At 33.3% G+C, this 23983-nt stretch overlaps 1 protein-coding gene across 3 annotated transcripts in view; it reads right to left on the bottom strand.

The window, feature by feature from the left end:
* The window catches only part of LOC114335067 (nuclear hormone receptor FTZ-F1 beta), a 179635-nt gene that overhangs the window by 23723 nt on the left and 131929 nt on the right, over nucleotides 1-23983 (bottom strand). For all 3 annotated transcript variants that reach the window (XR_007698400.1, XM_050652237.1, XM_050652238.1), the window contains exons 7-9: nucleotides 15240-15419; nucleotides 14051-14503; nucleotides 3152-3412 (exon numbers count right to left, since the gene is read on the bottom strand). Coding sequence is in view for 2 of the 3 variants with exons in the window: in XM_050652237.1 (XP_050508194.1) it covers nucleotides 3152-3412; nucleotides 14051-14503; nucleotides 15240-15419 (894 nt within the window). In the remaining variant the exon portion in view is untranslated. The remainder of the gene's footprint in view (nucleotides 1-3151; nucleotides 3413-14050; nucleotides 14504-15239; nucleotides 15420-23983) is intronic.

Genomic DNA, 23983 nt, shown 5'->3' with positions numbered 1-23983 from the left:
CTGCAAATGCTTCGTTTCCGAGATATGAGGTGTTGCAATTTTTATTTCAAACTGCCAATTTATTTATTGCTTTAAGACCAGTTGAGCTATGAAAATGAAATTTGGTGAGTTTTAGGAGGTAGTCATTTTTTCACATACAATTAAGGATTTTGTATTTATCATTGGCGCGCATACGGGTAATATTCTGAAATTTTATAAAGAAAAAAAAAAAGTATGCAACTGAGATATTTCAAATTAAAAATTGTTTTAAAATGCCACGTTTAATTTTTGATAAAAAACCTTGCCTTTTTTTTAATATGGTGCATCGTTTTTATGCAGAAAAATAAAACATCTTGACGCGTATTTTTCATTTTTTAATATATTACCAAGAAATATCCAATATATTAATACTAAACTGGAACAATAACAGAAAATATTACTAATAAGATTTTAACCAGAGATTTTAACAGAAGAATTTTATATTCATCATCTCTGAATTTTTTTAAGAAAAAAATAGTATGTCACTGAGATATGTCAAACTAAAAATCATTTTTGAATTCCTCGTTCAATTTACGATAAAAAATCTTTCTTGCCTTTTTTTCATACGAGGCGCCGTTTTTGTACAAAAAAATGAAACATCTTAACGCTTACAAAGTATTTGAGGTAGTTTCCATATGCATAGAAACTTATATTAGTTCAAATACTTTGTAAACGTTAAGATGTTTTATTTTTTTACATAAAAAAATGCATATGAAAAAAAAGGCAAGAAAGATTTTTTTTCGTAAATTTAACCAGAAATTCAAAAATGATTTTTAATTTGACATATCCCAGTGGCGTACTATTTTTTTCTTTAAAAAAATTCAGACCATTACCCGTACACGCGAATGATGAATATAAAATTCTCCTGTAACCGCTAAAGGATGTCATTTTTAACATTTGTTGTAGCTCTGCACCTAGTTAAAATCTTATTAGTAATATTTTCTGTTATTGTTCCAGTTTAGTACATATTACTATATTGGATATTTCTTGATAATGTATTAAAATATGAAAAATACGCGTCAAGATGTTTTATTTTTCTGCATAAAAACGATGCACCATATTAAAAAAAAGGCAAGGTTTTTTACCAAAAATTAAACGTGGAATTTTAAAATAAATTTTAATTTGAAATATCTCACTGGCGTACTATTTTTTTCTTTAAAAAAAATTCAGACTATTACCCGTATGCGCGCCAATGATGAATACAAAATTCTTAATTGTATGTCAAAAATGCGCAATAACTACCTCCTAAAACTCACCAAATTTCATTTTTCCAGCTCAACTGGTCTTAGAGCAATAAATAAATTGGCAGTTTGAAATAAAAACACCCCGTGTATTTTTCCGATGTGTTTCCCCGTGTGTTTCCGATACACCCCGTGTATCGGAAACGAAGCATTTGCGGACATATGTTTATAAAGCAAACCGGCATTATTTTTTCATGTAGAATTAACCCTTAAAATTTTTCATACTTATTTACTAACACCCTGTATAGAGCGTAATACTAATTTATTTCTTAACAAATTTCTTCCATGCTTTGCAGCTTTATATCTTTCTGTTTATTTCATTCCATATCTGCCTTGGCCTTCCTCTTTTTTGTTTTTCAATATTTTTGCTTTCTACACTCTTTCACTGGTATGCTATCTTTCATCCAGTATAAATGACCCCATCAATTCAGTTGTTTCTCAAATACCCTGAATAGAGGGTACTATTATTAGTGAAACTTTCCAATCTTCCGAGAGGTCTTTGTTTTTGAATATTTTATTCATTATTTTTAGTAATATTTCTTCTCTATTTTTCCCATGTAGTACAGGAGCTGAAGCTTTTCATCTCGCAATTTTTACAGAATGGATCGATTTGCTTGAAAATTTGAGAATAAGTAGTGGATAGTCCAAGGATCAAAATCTATATGATGCTGTAAGGCGCTTTTACCATGGGGTGGTTGCCACGACTGCCACTCCATCTCGGGGGTCGAAATTTTTTATTATATTTTGACTGCAAAAGTTGATAAAAACATTCATTCTAAGCAAAAAATGTTCTATACATTTTTTTGATAAAATTAACAGTTTTTGATTTATTCGCTATCGAAAGTGTTAGTTTTATATCGAAAAATTCAATGTTTTTTGATAGTATACTGATTTACGATTAACTCATTTTTTGCCGTAGAAAATAATTTTTTAAACCATGTTCTTAGAAATATATATATAACCTACAATTTCATATTTAAACATTTTTTCGTATCTCTGATGCTAATCTTTCTATTCTAAGGAAAATGGTTTTAACCAAACTACAAAAATTCGTTATTCGCTTTTAACTCCAGTTTTTTTAAACTAATAATTTTAAGCCAGTCAAACTTCTAGAATCTATTAATAATACAGAAATAAAGAATCCTGAATAAGGCTAATGACTAAAGACACCACTAACTTACATTATTATGCTTCCAATTGGATTTTTTTTAAGATATATTGATTTTTTAACCGTAACTTTTTTATTTTTTATCTTAGAAAGTTTGATAAAAAAAGGATTTTGTAGGTTTTTACAAGATCTATAAGGCTGTTAGTATTAAATCCTTTTAAAATCCTCAGCCGCAAAAAGACGTGACTTTGAAAGGGTTGGTAACGGTGGTTTTTGTATGTTATTACAAGTTTTAGTTGTCAATAGCTCACTCACTTTTTGCCTTAGAAACAATTTTTTAAGGGAAATCGCCTTATATATCAAAATATCAAGATCATATAAAAAAAAGGCAAAGGTTTTTATCAAAAATTAAACGTGGAATTTTAATTTGAAATATCTCACTGGCGTACTCTTTTTTTCTTAAAAAAAAAAATCAGACTATTACCCGTATGCGCGCCAATGATGAATACAAAATTCTTAATTGTATGTGAAAAAATGCGCAATAACTACCTCCGAAAACTCACCAAATTTCATTTTCCTAGCTCAACTGGTCTTAGAGCAATAAATAAATTGGCAGTTTGAAATAAAAATTTTAAACACCCCGTATATCGGAAACGAAGCATTTGCGGACATATGTTTATAAAGCAAACCAGCTTATTTTTTCATGTAGAATGTGATAGTCATATGATAGCTCATTTGAAAGGGGATTCAATATATTAAATATAAGAAACATACAGGTACTCACCGAAATATTCTTGAACAACGGAAGACTCTTGCACCATTTGACGATTTTGTAGAGCCGATGATCGGCTATATTGCAGAGGTTCGCCACGAAGTCAGGACTCGTGTCCGCCGAAGCGGCCAGTGCCGTCCCGGCCAAAAGGGGGTGAGTGGAGAGATTGTTCACCGCCCCGCTGGAACCCTCTTTGCCCAGATGGCCATCGGTGTACAGCTTGTTTAGCTCGGATTCGTTGTAGTGCCATAAGTGTTCGACTTCCATTATTTCCTTCAAAAAATAGTAATTATGTATAAATACGCTGCACGATCCGTAAGAGGTATGAAATTTTAAAAATAAAATTCAACGCTGTATTAGACGGGTGATTGATTAGTAGGGTAAAGCTCAATAGATCTGCTGTAGTAATAGATAGCAATAAAAGTTAATAACAAAAATTTTAGCCACCTTTGAGCTTCACATTACAAAATTAGTTAGAATGTTACAGGGTGTTCGATAACACAGTGGCAGACCAAACTTATGTTTTTTTAAATGGAAAACCCTATATTTTATTTTATATTCAAAATCCTGTTAACTTCTACATCACAAAAATATAAAGGTTTGTTATGTTATACGGGGTATTTACAAAGTTATAACCAATTTTATATGAAAATCGTAACAAGTTCAACTCCCTGTATAAATAAAAATAAACAAAACAGCAATGGTTTATTAATGCCATATTTTTTTAAGTATTGTCAAAATTTTCAAGAATGATTGATATTGCTAATTTTCTTTATATCAAATACAGGGTGAGTCAAAACGCAAGTACCTTATTTTCTCAGTAATTTTAAATGGAAAATCCTGTATTTTATATCACTATTGAAAAGTACCATTACCGTACTTTAATTTTTAGATAACATTTCCTATGACTAAATTTATTAGTTTTCGAGATATTTTCATTTTTCAATGGACCAGTAGCGTGGCCACCCAAATCACCAGAATTTAATAAACTGGACTGATTTTTTTGGGGTTACGTTAATAATGAAGTTTATAAAATACCTCCAACAACAAGGGATGAGGTGAAAATAGAATACAAAGTGTATTTCGATGTGTTAATTTACAAATGCTCCGTAGAGTAACTAGCTCATTCAATGATCGTTTTTAGGCTTACATAAATGTGTTAGGAGATAATTTTGAACACCTTATGTAATTAAATATTAAAAATATTTTATTAAAAGTAGCTTCTAATTTTTTCAAACATGTTTTTTTGCAAAATGTATTACTGATAAATTATGTTTCGTTCTTTATTTGTTACATTGTTACATTTACATACAAAAGTAGTGTTTAATTGTCTTCACAAAATATTGTATTTTGTGTTTGTATGTTTTTTTGTAAAATTTATTACTAATTTTCTTTGTTTATTTGTTGCATTTACATAAAAAGATAGTTTTTAATTGTTTCAAAAATGTTGCATGTAGTGGTTGTGTTTTTGTTTGTAAAATGTATTACTAATAAATTATTTTTATTTCTTTATTTGCTACAGTGTTACATTGATTACCGGATTGATAATCGGTAATCTTCAATTGTCAATTCAGTCATGGCTTACTTAAAATTTAGATAAATTTAGACACCTAAAATAATTTGCTCTGAAAAATGAAAATATCTCGAAAACTAATAAATTTAGACATATGGAATGTTATCTAAAAATTAAAGTACGGTAATGGTACTTTCAATAGTGATATAAAATACAGGGTGTTCCATTTAAAATTACTGAGAAAATAATGTACTTACGTTTTGACTCACCCTGTATTTGATATAAAGAAAATTAGCAATATCAATCATTCCCGAAAATTTTGACAATACGTAAAAAAATATGGCATTAATAAATAATTGCTGTTTTGTTTATTTTTATTTATACAGGGAGTTCAACTTGTTACGATTTTCATATAAAATTGGTTATAACTTTGTAAATACCCTATATAACATAACAAACCTTTATATTTTTGCGATGGAGAAGTTAACAGAATGTCGAATTTAAAATAAAATATAGGGTGTTCCATTTAAAAAAACATAAGTTTGGTCTGCCACTGTGTTATCGAACACCCTGTAACATTCTAACTAATTTTGTAATGTGAAGCTCAAATGTGGCTAAAATTTTTGTTTTTAACTTTGTACAATAAATATATTATACACGGCTCACTAAAATAATTAGTTACGCCCCTGTACTACTGATTACTTAAAATTCAAGTAGTATTTATGTAACCTTTCTGGAAACTCCAGGTTATTGTTGAGACTCGCATTTGAACCCCTCGCCGGGGCAGATCGTCAAAAGCTTCCTAACGAGAATCATCTCTAATCTATCGACGCTCCCGCTATTCGTAAAAAGGCCGCATTTTACCGGCTTTTTTTGCTATCGTTTTATACCGCTCAGATAATTCAATCTGCTCAGTATTATCGACGATGATTTATTTAGCGTATTAGTGAGTGCCTTACAAATGAACCAAATGGATTATGGAATTCAATCAGAGCTCTGATGTGACACGTCATCAAGGAATAAAACTGTAAGTACTCTACATGTATGTGAACATAACTTATTAGTCGTGATACTGTATGCATTTTGAACCATATACCTCTCGTAGCAAATATTCTTTGTGCCATTTATGCAGATAATACTTTAAATTACATATGAAAAATCGTTATCTACTCTTAACCAGCTTACCTATGGGAATATACTCTATAACCGTACAATAAGTATAGGTTACTATTGTTAAGGATACTTTACGTATTGCCTAAACATTTCTGTTCCATCGAGCCGTATCATATTAATTATTTATTAATTAAATCCTCAAGGTCCTTCGTATTTGCATATTTTGATAATCTCTATTCTGAGAATAACGGTTTTTCATTTATAGTGTCTTTCTGTTGCATTTGGAAATTTCCAAGCCACGCCGCCCCGGCACAAAAATAAAATATTCCTCTCTTTCTGCACTCAAATTCTCAGTATTTAACCCAGCACGTCTCTACAATAGCTGGTAGGTTGTTAAGCCCGGTCTACACGTGCAATTTCAGAAACTACTTGCTTTGTTCAAATAAAGGAGTCGTTTTGTTTGTATGAAAAAATATTTGCATATATTACATTATTTTATTTTCGTAAATATATTTTTCTGTTTATAGTATACAAAAAGTGTACTCATTTCTTGGCTGATAGTACGGGTGTTATAATTTTAACATTGTTTGTTCAACCTTTTGATTTAAATTAAATTTATAATTTTGAATCCGATTAAGCCTGGTTCACAGGTTACAAAAATTATTAAAAATAATTTTGTTTTCTTGCATAAATTGTAAGTTTTTGCTACATTTAGCTTCGCTTAAGCTCATTTTACACTTCTAGAAAACTATAGAAAATAAATAATTGTTTTTTCCTTCAATTTAATTAATTTAAATACTTGTTAAGGGTGTCTCACACTTGCTGAAAAATACCCATTTTGGAAAATTGCATATATTTTGAAATTTTATAGTTTTGCATTTCATATACTAATCTGCGCTCATACAGGGTGATACTATTAAGCCAATCTCACACTATTAAACGTGTAATATATAATATATTGTACATATTCTCTCATTTTCGCATCGATTTATAGGTTTAGACATTTGCAAATAATCTATCTAATCTCACATTCTCGCAACATGGCTGACCGATCAAAATATAACCGACAGAGGCTCACCGCAAAACTTGATATAACCAAGTTGGCTGATTCGGTTCCCACAACTCTTAATTCTCTAAACAAATATAAAATTCGTGAAATAATTTCACAACTCAAACATTCTTACGGACTTTTCCGCGATGCTCAAAATGTGCTGGAGACGATCCCCGAGGAACCTACCCCCTCTACTGATTCCTCTGTGGTTTTTGATAAATATTTGGATACAATTTCTCTATTGGAAGAAAGGTTAGAGGTCATTGAAAGTTCTAATGTGACTGCTACCCCCTCCCTCCAATTTGACCCTAATTCTTCTCTAACCTCACAGTCTATGGCTAGGCAACGAACAGTAAACCTCCCTCGTATTCAGTTAAAACCATTTAGTGGCTTAGTTACTGAATACAATTCATTCATTGAGACCTTTGATACAATAATAGGATCTGATACTACATTAAGTGATCTGGAAAAACTCATTTACCTCAAAAGTTTTCTAACTTCCGAGCCTTTGACGCTTCTCGAGCATATCCCACTCACAGGTGACAATTACAAAATAGCCCGGGATAACCTGACACAAAGGTACGCCAACTCTAAATCGCTTATCAAAACTCTCATCTCTCAAATTCTTGATGCGCCTCCTATTTCTGGAAACGCAAATCACTCACAATTAAGAAATTTTCATACGGTCATGTCAAATAATTTCAAGGCCCTATTGAACTTGAATAGGCCCCCTTCAGATCTCTTGCATTTACTTCTCATACATATCGCTACTCAGAAACTCGACGCACCTACCATTAGGGCTCTTGAGTTCCAATCCGGTGGTAGCCAAGCTACCCCTGATTTTGTCCATTTTCTAGGGGAAATCGAGACACGCGTTGTTCATCTTGAGAATATTCAATCTCAATCAAAACCAAAATCGACTACTACTTCCAGACACTCTTTACACCTAGCCTCAGACACTTCTACCAGTAACCTTTCGCCTCGCTTAGGTCCTAAGAAATGTTCCTATTGCAACGACTCTCACTCGATCTACTCTTGTCCTCAGTTCAAGCAGTTGAATTCTAAAGAACGTTTTAGTTTTGTCAAACAAAATAAATTTTGTATTAATTGTCTTGGGTCTCACATGCTCGATCAGTGTAAATCCAAATTCTCTTGCATAGTTTGTAAATCTCGTCATCACACGTTGCTCCATTTCGACAAAACGGGTCATAGTAACCCTTCCGCGGCTGTTGGCCAACACAACTCAAATAATCATAATAAAACCGCTATCTCAAATAACTCCCATACACAGGGTAATTCACAACAGGGGCCCTCACATGTTAGAGCTCCTGAAACGGAAGTTAATCTTCAAAATTCGACTCCACATTCAATGGCTCTATCTGCAGCCTCGCTTGATAATCATTTGGTGTTATTAAGCACACTCCAGGTCTATCTTGTCGCTCCTAGCGGCAAGAGGGTCTTCGCAAAGGCACTTTTAGACTCGGCCTCACAGGTTTCATTTATTAGTGCTGACCTCGTAAAGGAACTGTCACTCACCACTAGAGATGGAAAATTACGGATCAATGGAATTAACTCCACCTCATCCTCGTCTCAATCTATTGTAGATACAACAATTTTCGCTGTCGCTAACGACGTTCCTTTTGACATCTCGTGCTCTGTACTCCCAAAGATAACAAATCCGCTTCCTCAAATTTCTATTTCGGCGAGCAAACTAAACATACCCTCAGAGATACCATTAGGTGATCCGATGTTCCATGTAACATCCCCAATTGGTATCCTGCTCGGTGCAGACCTGTATAACGATATCATTCAACCTGAAATAATTCGTTTGGGAAAAGGTCTTCCCGTTCTTCAACGCACTCTACTCGGGTACACGATATCAGGGTCAGTTCCAGACTTTGCTCTTAAGTCGAAAAATACTAAAAAGGCTTTGGAATTTTATTCAAACTCTCTCGTTACTTGTTGTTCTCATAACACTCCTTCCGCCGTAAATGAGCCGGTAGTGTCCAACGAGGAACTATCCGATCATTTACAAAAATTCTGGGAGCTGGAAGAAGCCGCTCCTCAGAACACCGATCTCATTAATGATCACCCCGCTGAAATTAATTTTGTAAAACATGTTAATGTTCTCCCCAATGGACGATATGAGTCCACACTCAATCTCAAACTCCCTATCGAAGATATAGACATGGGAAATTCGTTTCTCTCGGCAAAAAGACGTTTTCTCAGTCTCGAGAAACGTTTTCAACTCAACCCTGATTTATTGGAAAAATATCAGGACATTATATCGGAATATCTCAATAACGGACAAATAATTCAAGTGCCGTTAAAAATGCTAAATGACTCAGGTAAACCTAATTACTTTCTCCCTCACTTTCCCGTTTTCAAATCCAACTCTACTACTTCCACTCGTATAGTTTTCGATCCAAACAATAAATCGTCTACGGGAATCTCCCTCAGTGACGTCATAGACAAAGGTTATGTCGTCCAACATGAACTTTTTGACATTCTCGCTAAGTTTCGTCAGTTTAAATTCGCACTAGTAGGCGACATCAAGGCTATGTTCCTACAAATCGCCATTTGTCCCACTGAAACATTTCTGTTAAATTTTCTCTTTAGGGACAATATTCAGCAGCCTTTACGGTGCTATCAATTTCAAAGATTACCCTTCGGGCTCCCAAGTAGCCCATTTATCGCTCAAAGAGTTATCAAGCACATCGCTGACAACAACAAACATACCCACGAACTTGCTACTAGTGTTCTGCAAGAATCTATCTATATGGATGACCTGATCAGCGGTGCTGACAGTCTTCATGAATTAAGTTGTCTTTTCGAACAATTAACTTCTTTGCTAGAAACCCATGGTTTCCTCCTCCACAAGTGGAACTGCAGTTCTTCAGAATTTCTGTCTCAACACAATTTAAATCCCGTCTCTGAAGTCAGTCTTAACTTCACGGGATCTGATAAAGTCTTAGGCATATTCTGGGATTCAGAACGCGACCACTTTTCGTTTAAAACTCCTATCTTCAAATTGGCTAATGTTGTTACTAAACGTACTATTCTCTCCTACATTGCTACTTTGTATGACCCGCTAGGATGGTTATCCCCTGTCCTTGTGAACGCTAAGCTCTTGATACAGGAAATATGGTCCCAGAAACTGGACTGGGATCAACCCATTGACTCACCCATCATTATGAAAAATTGGCAAAACCTCTTATCGACATTCAAAACTATAGAAGAGGTCAAGGTACCTCGATGCTTACTTTTACAAAAGAAAGTTGTTGATGTTCAATTAATTATTTTCACCGACGCATCGGAAAAAATATACAGCACTTGTGTGTATCTCAAAGCGACATACTCAGACTTTTCTGTATCGTCGCGGCTTATCGCTTCTAAAAACAAAATTTCTCCGCTAAAAAATAAACTCACCATCCCCAAATTGGAACTTTGTGGAATAGTGTTGGGAGTCACTCTGGCTCATAGACTTTTTCACATCTTCAAGAAAAATTTGAGTATATCTTCATCTCATCTCTTTGCTGACTCTACAATTGCCTTGTCTTGGATACTTTCTAAAAAACACATTTGGAACATTTTTGTACAAAACAGAATTCAAAAGGTCAATTCCTTGTTGGAAACTTTTCCTTGTGATTTCCATTTCGTCAGAAGTCACGAAAACATCGCTGACCCCGCTTCCAGAGGGATAAATGTCTTTGATAATCCCCAGACCACCGAAGACTGGTTATGCGGACCTAGCTTTATTAGAGACAATCCCATCGATTTTTCTCTTCATCAAATTCCTCATTTTCAGGATGATCTTCCTGAATTAAGGAAGTTAGTTGTCTCAAACATAGCAACAAATCACGAACTCAACGACACCTTTGAAAATCTATTCGCTAAATCTTCTTCTTTTCGTAAAATTCAAAGAATTGTCGCTTATCTTTTTAGATTCATCAGTAATATTAAAAAGAAAATAAATAACTCTCCACGAGATACGGATATATTGACGCCACCCGAAATGGAGATCGCTGATCACGCGATCATCAGGTATATCCAAAGTATCTACTTTAAAAAAGAGATTCTTGAATTGAAAAATGCTAAACTCGTGACCAATAAAGCCATTCGTAAACTCAACCCCTTCCTACAACATAATGATGGGCTGATTCGTGTGGGAGGACGTCTCCGACACGCCCCCATATCGTATAATCAAAAACACCCCATTCTACTTCCTTCTAAATGTCGAGTTGTAGAACTAATCTTGACTCAAGCTCATCATAAGTTATTACATTCAGGCGCGCAAACAGTACTTTCGTATGTCAAAATGAAGTACTGGCCAATTGACGGATTAAGACAGATTAAACGCTTAATTCGTAAGTGTGTAAACTGTTTCCGATTCATGACACCCAATTCTGTTCAACAGATGGCAGATATGCATCCCGATCGTGTACTCCCCACTAGACCCTTCCAAGTCGTCTCAGTGGACTATGGGGGGTTCTTCTTAATTAAGTCCTCACATTTGAGGAAGGCACCGCTTTACAAAGCATACGTAGCCTATTTCATTTGCATGAGCACTAAATGTGTTCATATCGAACTCGTCACAGGATTAAGCGCAGAAGCCTATATTCTTACTCTGAAAAGGTTTATTGCCAGAAGATCCACGCCCAGTATTATTTGGAGCGACAATGCCACAAATTTCCATGGGGCAAAAAATGAAATGCGCGAATTCTATGATTTTTTCTTAAATCAAAATAATTCGGAACAGATTAAGGAATTCTGTACTCAAAACTCCATAACTTTCAAGATGGGTGTTCCCCGCAACCCCCATCAATTCGGCCTCCATGAGGTAGGAATAAAGAGTGTGAAGTATCACCTCTATCGAATTATAGGAAATTCCCACTTCACCTTTGAAGTGTTTAACACAGTATTATGCCAAATCGAGGCTATTCTAAATTCGAGACCCATCACTAGGATGTCGTCTGACGCCAATGACTTCGCTTTCCTATCTCCAGCTCACTTCTTAGTTCAAAGAAGTTTAACCGCGCCCCCTGAACCAAGTGTTTCAGAGATACCTGAAAATAGGTTGAATCTTTTTCAGCGTATTAGTAAAATTCAACAGCAATTTTGGAAATTGTGGAAAAAAGACTATCTTTGCCTCCTGCAGCAAAGAAATAAATGGACCGACCCTACTGACCCTGTCAAGATCGGGGATTTGGTTCTGTTGAAGGAGGATGGTACTCCTCCACTCTTATGGCCAACTGCCAGGGTAATAGATGTATTGCCTGGTAAGGATGGTCTAGTTCGTACTGTCAAGATTCACACTACTCACGGTGATTTTCTTCGTGGTATTACGAAAATCGCTGTGATTCCCCTGGAAGATTAAAATCTATCCCTAGGGGGAAAACTTATCGTTTTCCTCCATTTTATCGTTGTTACCCCTTGTGTATATAAACTCTAATTTCTTCAAACATTTCTTATCGTTGTGCACATCTTTGCCAATCCCCTCTCTTCGAGGTGATATAGGCCATCTCTCTCGCCTGTCGCCCCCGGCAATATGTACAATAAATATATTATACACGGCTCACTAAAATAATTAGTTACGCCCCTGTACTACTGATTACTTAAAATTCAAGTAGTATTTATGTAACCTTTCTGGAAACTCCAGGTTATTGTTGAGACTCGCATTTGAACCCCTCGCCGGGGCAGATCGTCAAAAGCTTCCTAACGAGAATCATCTCTAATCTATCGACGCTCCCGCTATTCGTAAAAAGGCCGCATTTTACCGGCTTTTTTTGCTATCGTTTTATACCGCTCAGATAATTCAATCTGCTCAGTATTATCGACGATGATTTATTTAGCGTATTAGTGAGTGCCTTACAAATGAACCAAATGGATTATGGAATTCAATCAGAGCTCTGATGTGACACGTCATCAAGGAATAAAACTGTAAGTACTCTACATGTATGTGAACATAACTTATTAGTCGTGATACTGTATGCATTTTGAACCATATACCTCTCGTAGCAAATATTCTTTGTGCCATTTATGCAGATAATACTTTAAATTACATATGAAAAATCGTTATCTACTCTTAACCAGCTTACCTATGGGAATATACTCTATAACCGTACAATAAGTATAGGTTACTATTGTTAAGGATACTTTACGTATTGCCTAAACAAACTTTTATTGCTATCTATTACTATAGCGGATCTATTGAGCTTTACCCTACTAATCAATCACCCTGTAGAGAAAAATTGAAATACATTTGTATATCAAAACTCTTCAAAACTCAATTTATTAAAAAATCCACAATTTCTCAGATTCCATTAGTAAATTTTCCTCCATTAGTTATTTATGTTAATTAAAGTAAATTAAATAAACATAAAAAAAATAATTAACTATTTAGATGGGAAATAAGCCACAATTAAATTGAAAAAAATAATTTTATTAACGTTTCGACGCCCAAATCGGGTGTCGTTGTCAAAATACAAAAAAACTACTAAAATAAACAAAAATGTTGTTGCTTAGTAAAAAATTCTTCTAATAATTTATTTAATCTGACTCATTTATATCGACAATTCAGACATATATTATACATTTTAAAGTTGGAGACTTTAAAATGATATTGCCAATATTTATGAGTTGCTTTCCTGGGACGACTTTACTGAAAGATATTACATGGAATCAACCCCAACTCAAGAATATCCGCCACAAAAAAATCATAGCATGTGACCTGTCTTTAAAAACATATCTAAAACTAAACCTAACAATGAACAAGAAAGAACAAAGAATAGAACTGTATTTATAAAATACCTTGTGAATGCGAACAATTTTATTTAGGTGAGACACCAAGAGCATTAAACGTTAGAATAAGTGTACATCAGTCTTATATTAAAAATAGAGAATTTGATAGATCTCAAATATATCAACACGTATGAGCTAATGAGAGTTCAGTGGAGAGATTCAAGTATAGTCCTGAAAGAAACAGATAGTAAAAAGAGAAAAATTAAAGAACCGACTCTAATTATGCTAAATGAAACCAACTGTGTCGCAAATTCCTCGGTAGAATGCAGTAGGATGTGGTTACCCATACTGAAAGACGAAGTCAATAGAAAGAAAATACCACGATTACAAAATCAATAATATATCGAGTTAGTACATATTTTATATTTTATTATTACTTATATATCTAAGACAAAGAACAAGTGAAGTATATAAAAGTTTTAAAAAAAGTTACCTGTAATAATGGAGGAACACCTTTAGATCCAGGAAACATACTCCTCTTTGCAGAAGCCACCTGAGGATCGGGCGGTTCCAGCTTGACCGTCAGACTCTGATGACCTTCGCCCATCTGTCGCAAATCCGTCGAACTGGCTCTTAAGTCGGAATGGTTGGCAAGTGAAGGGGGCAGTGAATAACTGCACTGATACGTCGATCTACCGCCTCTCGTTCTATCCTCTCTTATGGCTTCTAGTTTCATCCCGCACTGCAGACACTTCTCGAATCGACAAGCGGGACATTTTTTCCTCGTTGCTACAGTTACGGGACATTGAGCGCCTCTTAGACACACGTAGTTTTTCCTGTTTTGGACAGTCCTCTTGAAGAAACCTTTGCAAGATTCGCAACTGAAGATGCCGTAGTGGAAACCTGAGATTTTGTCGCCGCAGATTGGACAAGGGCTGTTGATAAGCTATAAAAATATGTAAATATATAAAATAAAAAGACAGAATATAGAGTAATCAACGTCACAGACGAAGAGATTAATGATTAGAACAGAAATGAAGATCCTAATATTACAAAGTAGAGAACACATCAGGTCTTATGAAAACTATAAATATAGGCTTACATAATACGAATGATGGCACAATGGACCATGCACGAAGGTACATAAACGAAGAGGACAGGAGAGAAATATCGATACTAAATGGGATCCTCTAGGATAAGACGATATTGCAGACCACATAAAGTAGATCAGAAAATTATAGACAAGATTAGAACAAAACAACTTTATGGTATGGTCAGCTACAGACGATGACAGAAGATAGACTACCAAAAGCAACTGTTAAATTGGGTACGGCCAGGACGCAAAAAATGTAGAAGACCAAGAAAAAGCTGAAGAGAATGTAGAGAAGCTGGCGTAGACATGGAAATTAAAGACAGCAACTTACATAAAGATGGAGAGATAGAGATGGATGGCGAGTGGGTATTGAAAGACGTCGTGAAACTTTGTAAATAGGTTCATATTATATATATTTGATATGGGATACAATAAAGAATTAGGACACAGGACACACACTTAAAGAAGACCTGGAAGCGATACTTGGATCCAGAAAGCAATAAGATGAAGCATATGATACTAAAAAAGAAGGCAAACCTCCACTGATGACTTGAAAACAGTACAGTAGAAAAACAAGATATTCACATACCTGTTGCCTAGATATTCCTGGCTGGGCTGGAAGAGATGCATGTATTATACCAGATTTATCTTCAGTCTCATCCAAGGTGTCTTGTTCTGTAGAATACTGTAAATTTTCGTCCTGCAAACTTCTGTATATGTAACTGTGTTGGTGTAGTGGGCTGCTGTGAAAGTTCGGCATATGTCGACCCTGAAAAAAGAATAAATGTAAAACAAATTTTTTTTAATATACTATACTATATACATTAGTAGCATGACATCATTAATTCAATTTCTAAATATATTCTTCCATATACTTATTTTTCTTAATATGTATGCAAGTTGGTGTGTTATGAATAGGGTCGTATCCAACTTGGTGTCTATACATACGCGTGGCATTGCAATTCTGACAGAAATGCTGATGACATCTGGTGACTGTCTCAATTAGAATCAATCAAATTTATTCATTGCGTTGACCAACTATTATTTTTTAAACAATGATTACATAAAACTGGTTTCCAAGTCATAAAAGCCTTACGTAATATTTTGATCCTGGTTATTATTTCTTCATTCAGAGTCACAATTAACATTTAACCAGCTGCCAGGTATTTGAAATGGTTTACCCGTTCTACCTTCTCTCCATTAAGAAAAAGCTGACCTTGATCTATAATCTATATTATACACTGGGGTGCAAAATTAACCGGACACCTTAAAAATGGGTCATTTTTTGATGTCTCGAATTTCCTAAACCTGTTGTCCGATTTAAGTGATTTTTTTAATATATTATAGCCTTATTCTTTAGCAATATCGCTGTAATAATATTGTTGGTAAACAGTTAAATTTTCATTGTCTACCAAGTGTATCAATCAAACTGTGTTTTTTTCTCAAAGTTCGCATCACCCTGTGGAATATTCTAGCATTTATAAAATACTGTAATTAAAATCCAACTATAGCCTCATGTTTTCTCAACATTTTGTTTTTTGACTCATTCGCTTATGTTGGATAATAAAAAAGTTAGGTACTTTAACAACTAGCCATGTTTTTCATCAATACAGCGTGTTTTTAAAGAATAATTGGCAAACTTTAAGGGGTCATTCTGCATGAAAAAATAATTACAGTTTGCTTTATCAACGATATGTCTGCAAATGCTTCGTTTCCGAGATAGAGGGTGTTGAAAGTTTTCTTACAAACTGACGACTTATTTATTGCTTTAAAACCGGTTGAGGTATGCAAATGAAATTTGATGGGTTTACAGAAGTAGTTATTCCACATTTTTTGACATACAATTAAGAATTTAATATTCACCATTGGCGCGCATACGGGTAATATGAGGGCTTATATTACCCGTATGCGCGCCAATGGTGAATATTAAATTCTTACTTGTATGTCACAAAATGTACAATAACTACGTCTTAACACCCACCAAATTTCATTTGCATATCTCAACTTGTTTGTAAGCAATAAATAAATCGTCAGTTTGTAAGAAAAATTTCAACACCCTCTATCTCAGAAATGAAGCATTTGCGGACATAGGTTTATAAAGCAAACTGTCATTATTTTTGAAGATATTCTTCTTTAGCGGCGAATCGATTGAGGGTAAAATTTGATTGATCCGCGCGCATGCGCACACCGACAGTATGGTATTAATCGTTATACGGGCTCTGATTGGGTGTTGAAATTTTTAAATTATCTGTCAATAATTGTTCAATATGGAGGTTATCGGTAAACAAAAATATTGTATAATATTAGTTTTTATTGATGTGTGGACAGAAATAAAATCAAATTTATAATTATAGTGACTTTTTAAATAGTTTTGAAAAGCCGCAGGTACGTAATTCTAAATGTTTCATTTGGAAATACCTAATAGTTTCAATACCTATCTATTTGGAAAATGTAAACAAAATAATGTAGTTACCTATTAGTAGGCAATGCTTTAATTTACATAATCTGATTACGGACAAACTTTCTACAAATCTTCATCTCATATATCGTTTTCTTACTCTATATTTTGTTGTATTTTATTTCGACAAAAATCAAACTAATAATTTTATTAAATTCATATAAATTTATGGTGTAAACGTTTATTTTGTGTATATTCCCACATGACGTATACGCGAATGTGGTGCAGTTTGAAATACCGTCAACTTTCGTACGGCGCGGTAGACGTGAAGTGGGTTCAAGCCCCAAGCAAGTTATTATTTTTTTTATAGATTTTATGATTGTAAGTATATTATTATATAATTTTTGAAGATATTCTTCTTTTTTGAAAGTGGTAGATAAGAAAGTTAGTTTGATTTTTAAATAAAATAAGTACAAATAACCTTTTAAGTATATTTACTTCGTTTAAATTACCTATTATATAATAGAAGAATATCTTCTTACGTGCGTACAAAGTACACACACATTCTTTTTCATGTAGAATTACCCCTTAAAGTTTGTCGCACTTATTTAGAAACACCCTGTATTGATAAAGAACATGGCTAGTTGTTAAATTTCTTAACTTTTTTATGGTCCTACTTAAGCGGATGAATCAAAAAACGGAATGTTGAGAAAACATAAGGCTATAGTTGGGTTTTAATTTGAGTATTTTATAAATGCTAGAATATTCCACAGGGTGATGCGAAGTTTAAGAAAAAAACATAGTTTCATTGGTACACCCGGTATGCAATGAAAATTTACCAGTTTAGCCACAATATTATTACAGCGATATTGATAAAGAATAAGGCTATAACATATTAAAAAATCATTTAAATCGGACAACAGGTTTAGGAAATTCGAGACATCAAAAATAACCCATTTTTAAGGTGTCCGGTTAATTTTGCACCCCAGTGTATCTTTCCAAATGCGGTCCACTTTGTCTCTGAAATGTTGATTTTAAGGCCTCTCCGATAGCTTCACTGACTAGCTTTACTAATGTCTGGAGATCTTGTAAATTTTCTGCAAGAATGGCTGTATCGTCAGTGTATCTGATGTTGTTGATTACTTCTCAGCCTAGTCTTATTCTCGTTTGACTGTCATCCAAAGCCTCCCTAAAGATTTCTTCAAACTACAAATTAAAAATACTGGGTGGCAAACATAACCCTGTCGTACTCCACGTTTGATGGGTAGTTTTTCAGTACGACTATCTCCAATTTGTGTAGAGGCTACTTGATTGTAATATAAGTATTTTAGCAGTCTCATATCGTAGTGCTCAAATTCTGCTGCCCCCAGGCAATCGAAAAGTGTATCGTGTTGTACTCGATCCAATGTTTTCTCGAAGTCGATGAAATAAACATAAATGTTCTTTTGGAACTCACAACTTTTTTGTAAGAGGATGAGCATTCAAAATAGTGCCTCTCTGGTTCCTAACGATTATTGCATTCGATATGGACTCAAAATAAACAAGAAAAAAACTAAATTTATGATTGTCTCAAAAACACAACATGGAAATGAAAGGTTAATACTAGAGCAAACCCAAATAGAAAAAGTAAAGACATACAAATATCTGGGAACCTGGGTTGATGACAAAAATGATCAAAGCAAAGAAATTAAAGTCCGAATTGAAACTGCTTACAAACAAAGACCTTCAGTTGCCTCTCAGATTGAGGGCTCTAAGATACTACATATTTTCTATATTACTATACGGAATGGAAGCTTGGACATTGAAGAGACTACACATAAGAAAAATAGAAGCGTTCGAAATGTGGTGTTACAGAAGAATATTGAAAATTCAGTGGGTTCAAAGGATTACCAATGTTGAAGTGCTACGACGTTTAAATAAGGAGTTAGAAATTATGAACAATATAAAAACAAGAAAACTGGAATATTTGGGTCACATAACCAGAGGGGAAAATATGAGTTGCTGAGAGTTATTATGCAATAAAGGATCCAAGGAAGAAAAAGCATATTAAGAAGACGCATCTCCTGGCTGAGGAACCTTAGAGAATGGTTTAACTGTAGTTCATTACAACTGTTCAGAGCAGCAGCCAACAAAGTGACCATAGCCATTATGATAACCAACCTCCGATAGGAGATGGAACTTTAAGAAGAAGAAGAAGAAGAAGGTTCCTAGATCATTTCTAGATCCAAATTGCTTATTAGCCATTCTACTTTCGCAGAGAAGGAATACTCGGTTTTGTATATTTTGTAAGTGCGTGATTTATCAAAGTCTAAAATCGCTGCATTTGGTGGGCCTGCTTTTATTTGTGTGTGTGTGTGTGTGTGTGTGTGTGTGTGTGTGTGTGTGGTTGGGATATTGACTGCGAAACCTAAGGCTTCATTCGCCTAATCATATTTACCTTTGATTCTTATAACAAAAAATAAAATTTATTAACATTTTATATCAATAATATTAATGTTTTTAAACAATATCAGTATGGTAAAAAATTCTACATTCTACAATTGGCAAACTTGCAAATCACCTAATATTAATGTTCGTACACAGTTTTCTAATATTATCCAGTTCCATATTAAGTTCCGAATCCAGTGGTTATATTTCTCCCGTATTGTCCAGTATCGCTTCCAGTGATTGAATTTTTTTTTGGTTTTTTTTATTTTTTTTATTATTTTATTATTATATTTTTTTATTATGCTCATAATTCTTTTTTTTATTTATTTATTGATTTTTTGGTTTGTATTTTTGTTTGTATTAAAATGATTTTTTCTTTTATTTTTTGTTTACTTTTTTTTTCTCTATCTTTTCCAATTATGTACAATTTTGGTATTGGGACCGTACAAGTTCGAAAAAGCGACACCTGGTTTCTACGCTCTGCACTTTTATTCGCACTTTTAATTATATTGGCCAATCATATGGTCCTGGGTACTGGATAATTGTCAAGGCCATGGTCCAAGAAAAATAATAAGATTTAGAATATGTTATTAAAACGTAAACAATTGTATGTAGTAAATAAAATTAGTTATTAAAATGAAGTACTGCAATCAAAATAAAATTAATTAAATTTACCTTTATATAATAATTGCATATCATATCAATATTGTGGAGCAATATATAATTTTTGTCCTTCAATGACATAGTTATGAAATGTACGTCAATTTGACAATTTCAATTGACATGAATTATTTAAGAAAGTTGCAATATTTCTTCGGTATTCGCGCACGATCGTTTCGCGTATCCCTTCCAAGTACTTGCACACCGCGAATACATTTTCTTCATAAACTAATACTTCAAATTCTTATATTTAAACTGCTTATGTGTTGATATAACAACTTATAAACTTCTAAATTGTTAGACACTATTAATTCATAAAGATTGATTGGTTTTTTCATTTTCATAATTAATTTCATAAACATATTGATCTTCGTTCTATTTTTATTACAATTTAATATCATTATGTTCTAGTGTGCTATATTCTCCACATTCGTAGTTTGGGGAATTTACCATTTTTAACTGCTTTTATTTGGTAATAAAACAGTGACTCAACCAATCATCTAGTATTTTTACTTCGTTGTAAATTTTGTTAAAGTAAGTGGTTAAGTATGTAATGTTTTCCTCGTCCAAAAGTTTAAGTAGCTCATGAGGGATTTGATCTGGTCCAGGTGCTTTATGGTTTTTAGCTTGCTGTATAGCTTTTCCGACTTTCGATTTCAGCATACTGTGACCTCTGTCTACTTGGTTATCATGGGTAGTTTGTGGACAGTATGTAAATATCTATTTAATCCTATTTATACTCTGATAATATTAATTTCTTTATATTGTATATGTTACAAAAATTAAATCGAATCAAGAAAGATTTGCAAAGATATCATGCACTAATTGCATTATCTGCTGGCCTTCGTCTTTACACAAAAAAGAGCCAATTAACACTGGGTGATCCTAGAGATGAAATTATTATTATTTAATATCCTGTTATTAACAAACAGCATTATAGATTTGTTAGATAAACATCACAGTAATTGTAATAACCTGAACTGGTTGCAACAATTATACGAACATTAAGAAATAGGAAAGTCACTGAAGTGTATAAAATATAATTAATTATTTTCATTATCATTATGCTATTGATCGCGGTTGTGAATGCACCTTGGTTGGTCTACAGTGTTGGACTTTCTTGCACTGATATGTAGAAATTCACTTAAATGTGTGTAAACTGTTTGTACTATCCAACATTTGTTACAACATGTCCTTGAGTAATCCATGTTTCACCCAGATGCATATTTATTTAACATTTTAGCTCCGACTCTGTATCAGGCCTACTTTTGCGCTAAAAATTACAAAAAAAGTATTTTTAATCTTTGATTAAAATATAACCATCGCACTAATGACATTCTTTGTGAGTAATTAGATTGTACCATAGACTCACTTTTAAGCTTTGAAACAATTAAAACAAATTATAAACAACGGAGAAATTGTATATTTACTTTGCTGTTTCATAACTTTTTTGCAAATGGTTGGAAAAATTTTTTAAAGCATTAATTTTCAAGACCTATGAAATACGCATTTTAAATATTTTTAAAATTAGAATATAATAAACAATTTCTGAGAAATGTTAATTTGTTTAAAACAATTTTTTTAAACATTTAAAGATTATGCAAAACAATTAAAAATTTATATTTTGTCGACAAAATATTAAATAGGCATCACACGTTTATAATCTTTCTAAGTTTGATCAATGTCTCATGATTATTTTGGTTGTTATTGCGACTGTAAATTGTTAATTAACAATTGAATTGTTGCTAAAGTATTCGTTTTATTTTCAACGGCTTCTGAATTTATAATCTATACCAAGAAAGCTTTTATTTCACCAATCTATATAATTATTGATAAATAATTACTGGCCCAAAAAAATTATTTGAAAATTCGAGATTTTGTTGGGAAAACCCACATTTTCCGAGGAAAATTTTCGTCGGAGCAAATCGGAAAAAACATGCCTCTATGCAGAATTAAATTAGGGTGAATTTTTATTTGAGTGTTTTTGGTGTAAAGTTAAAATCTTCGGAGTTATAGAGCAATAATTGAAAAAAATACGATTTGTCGGCGCCACTTTGTTTATAAAAAAGTAGCACACTATCTGCGGACTCTGCATACCTATATTAATAATATATAGGATCTTATAATTCGATTCCAGCAATAACATTGCTGGTAAATAACCTTTCTTTGTACTTTACTAATTAGACCAGCGTATTATAACTATTTTTTTTTCAAAATTTAAAGATTATGCAAAAAAAAAGAAAAATTTATATTTTGTCGATAAAATATTAAATAAGCATCTCATCTTTATAAGTTTGATCAATGTATCATGATTATTTTGGTTATTATTGCGATCATAAATTGTTAATTAACAATTGAATTGTTGCTAAAATATTTGTTTAATTTTCACCGGCTTCTGGAATTACAATCTATACCAAGAAAGCTTTGATGTCACTAAGTTATTTAATTATTGATTAATAATTACTTACCTAAAACTTTATTTGAAAATTAGAGTTTTTGTTAGGAAAACCCGCATTTTCCGAGGAAAATTTTCGTCGGAGGCAAATCGTTAAAAACATATCTCTATGCAGAATTTAATTGCGGTGAATTTTTATTTGGGTGTTTTTGTTGTAAAGTTAAAATCTTCGGAGTTATAGAGCAATAATTGAAAAAAATACGATTTGTCGGCGCCATTTTGTTTATAAAAAAAGTAGCACACTATCTGCGGACTTTGCATACCTATATTATTAATATATAGGATCTTATAATTCGATTCCAGCAATAAAATTGCTGGTAAATAACTTTTCCATGAATTTTGCTAATTAGCCCAGAGTAAAGAGGAATGACAAAATGGAGTAGTACATGAAAACTACCAGCCAAAAACATAAACACAGCATAAAAGAAACTTTTTCCTGGTTACTTAGTTACTGATTCATCATCTTAGAGATCTATAAATTGTAATATCAAAAAATATGACCCGATGATTAAAGAAAAATTCCTTATGACTACTGAACAATATGGGAAAGACTATACCTTTATATATACTGATGCCTCAAAAAACAAAGAAAGGGTAGGTTTTGGGATATGCATCCCGAGTATTGAATATAATTTCTCCTCAAGACTTCCTGGATCTCTAAACATAAGCAAGGCAGAGAGTATAGCAATACATCAAGCGGTGGAAGTCGCAACTACAAAACATCTAAAGAAAGCTATAATATTTTCTGATTCGCTCAATGCAATAACCAATATTAAAACATGTAACATATCTGCTTCAGCAGATATAAGAGCCCTAAAAACAAAGAAACTTTTATCTTCAGCCAATGAGAATGGCACCAAAATTCTCTTTTCCTGGATACCTGGACACTCTAATATATTTGGTAACACCCAGGCTGACATACTGGCAAAAATAGGAAGAGACCTGAATGTACCAATGGAAGTACAACTGGATTCCCAGGATGCCTTATCAGTCATCAGAGGAAAAATTCGCGAAGAAGACTTCGCAATACAAAACAATTCAAGACGTCTTTCCCACAAAACCTTGGTATTCAAATTTTCCATATCTTTTTTGAATGCCCGATTAATGTGATTCCTAATTTTGATATATAAACTGCAATGCGTTTTCTAGCAATTAACAAAATAAGCTTACAAATTGCAAGGCTCAACTGTTTATATGTATTCGTGTTATATGTTGCTATTTGTCATTTAATTTATGTTTTAATTTTTAATCATACTTAACATGACCCAATTAATCTCATTTAATTATAATCATCACACCTCATCAAAAGCTTCCTTACAAGAACATAGTCAGCGATTTTGGTATGGCTTAGAGCCAGACGCGTCAAGGTCGCCTATAAATCGTGCTGGTAATC

The sequence above is a fragment of the Diabrotica virgifera genome, chromosome 5, assembly GCF_917563875.1.
Source record: "Diabrotica virgifera virgifera chromosome 5, PGI_DIABVI_V3a".
NCBI classification, from domain to species: domain Eukaryota; kingdom Metazoa; phylum Arthropoda; class Insecta; order Coleoptera; family Chrysomelidae; genus Diabrotica; species Diabrotica virgifera.
This window is presented reverse-complemented; position numbering and strand designations above follow the sequence as displayed.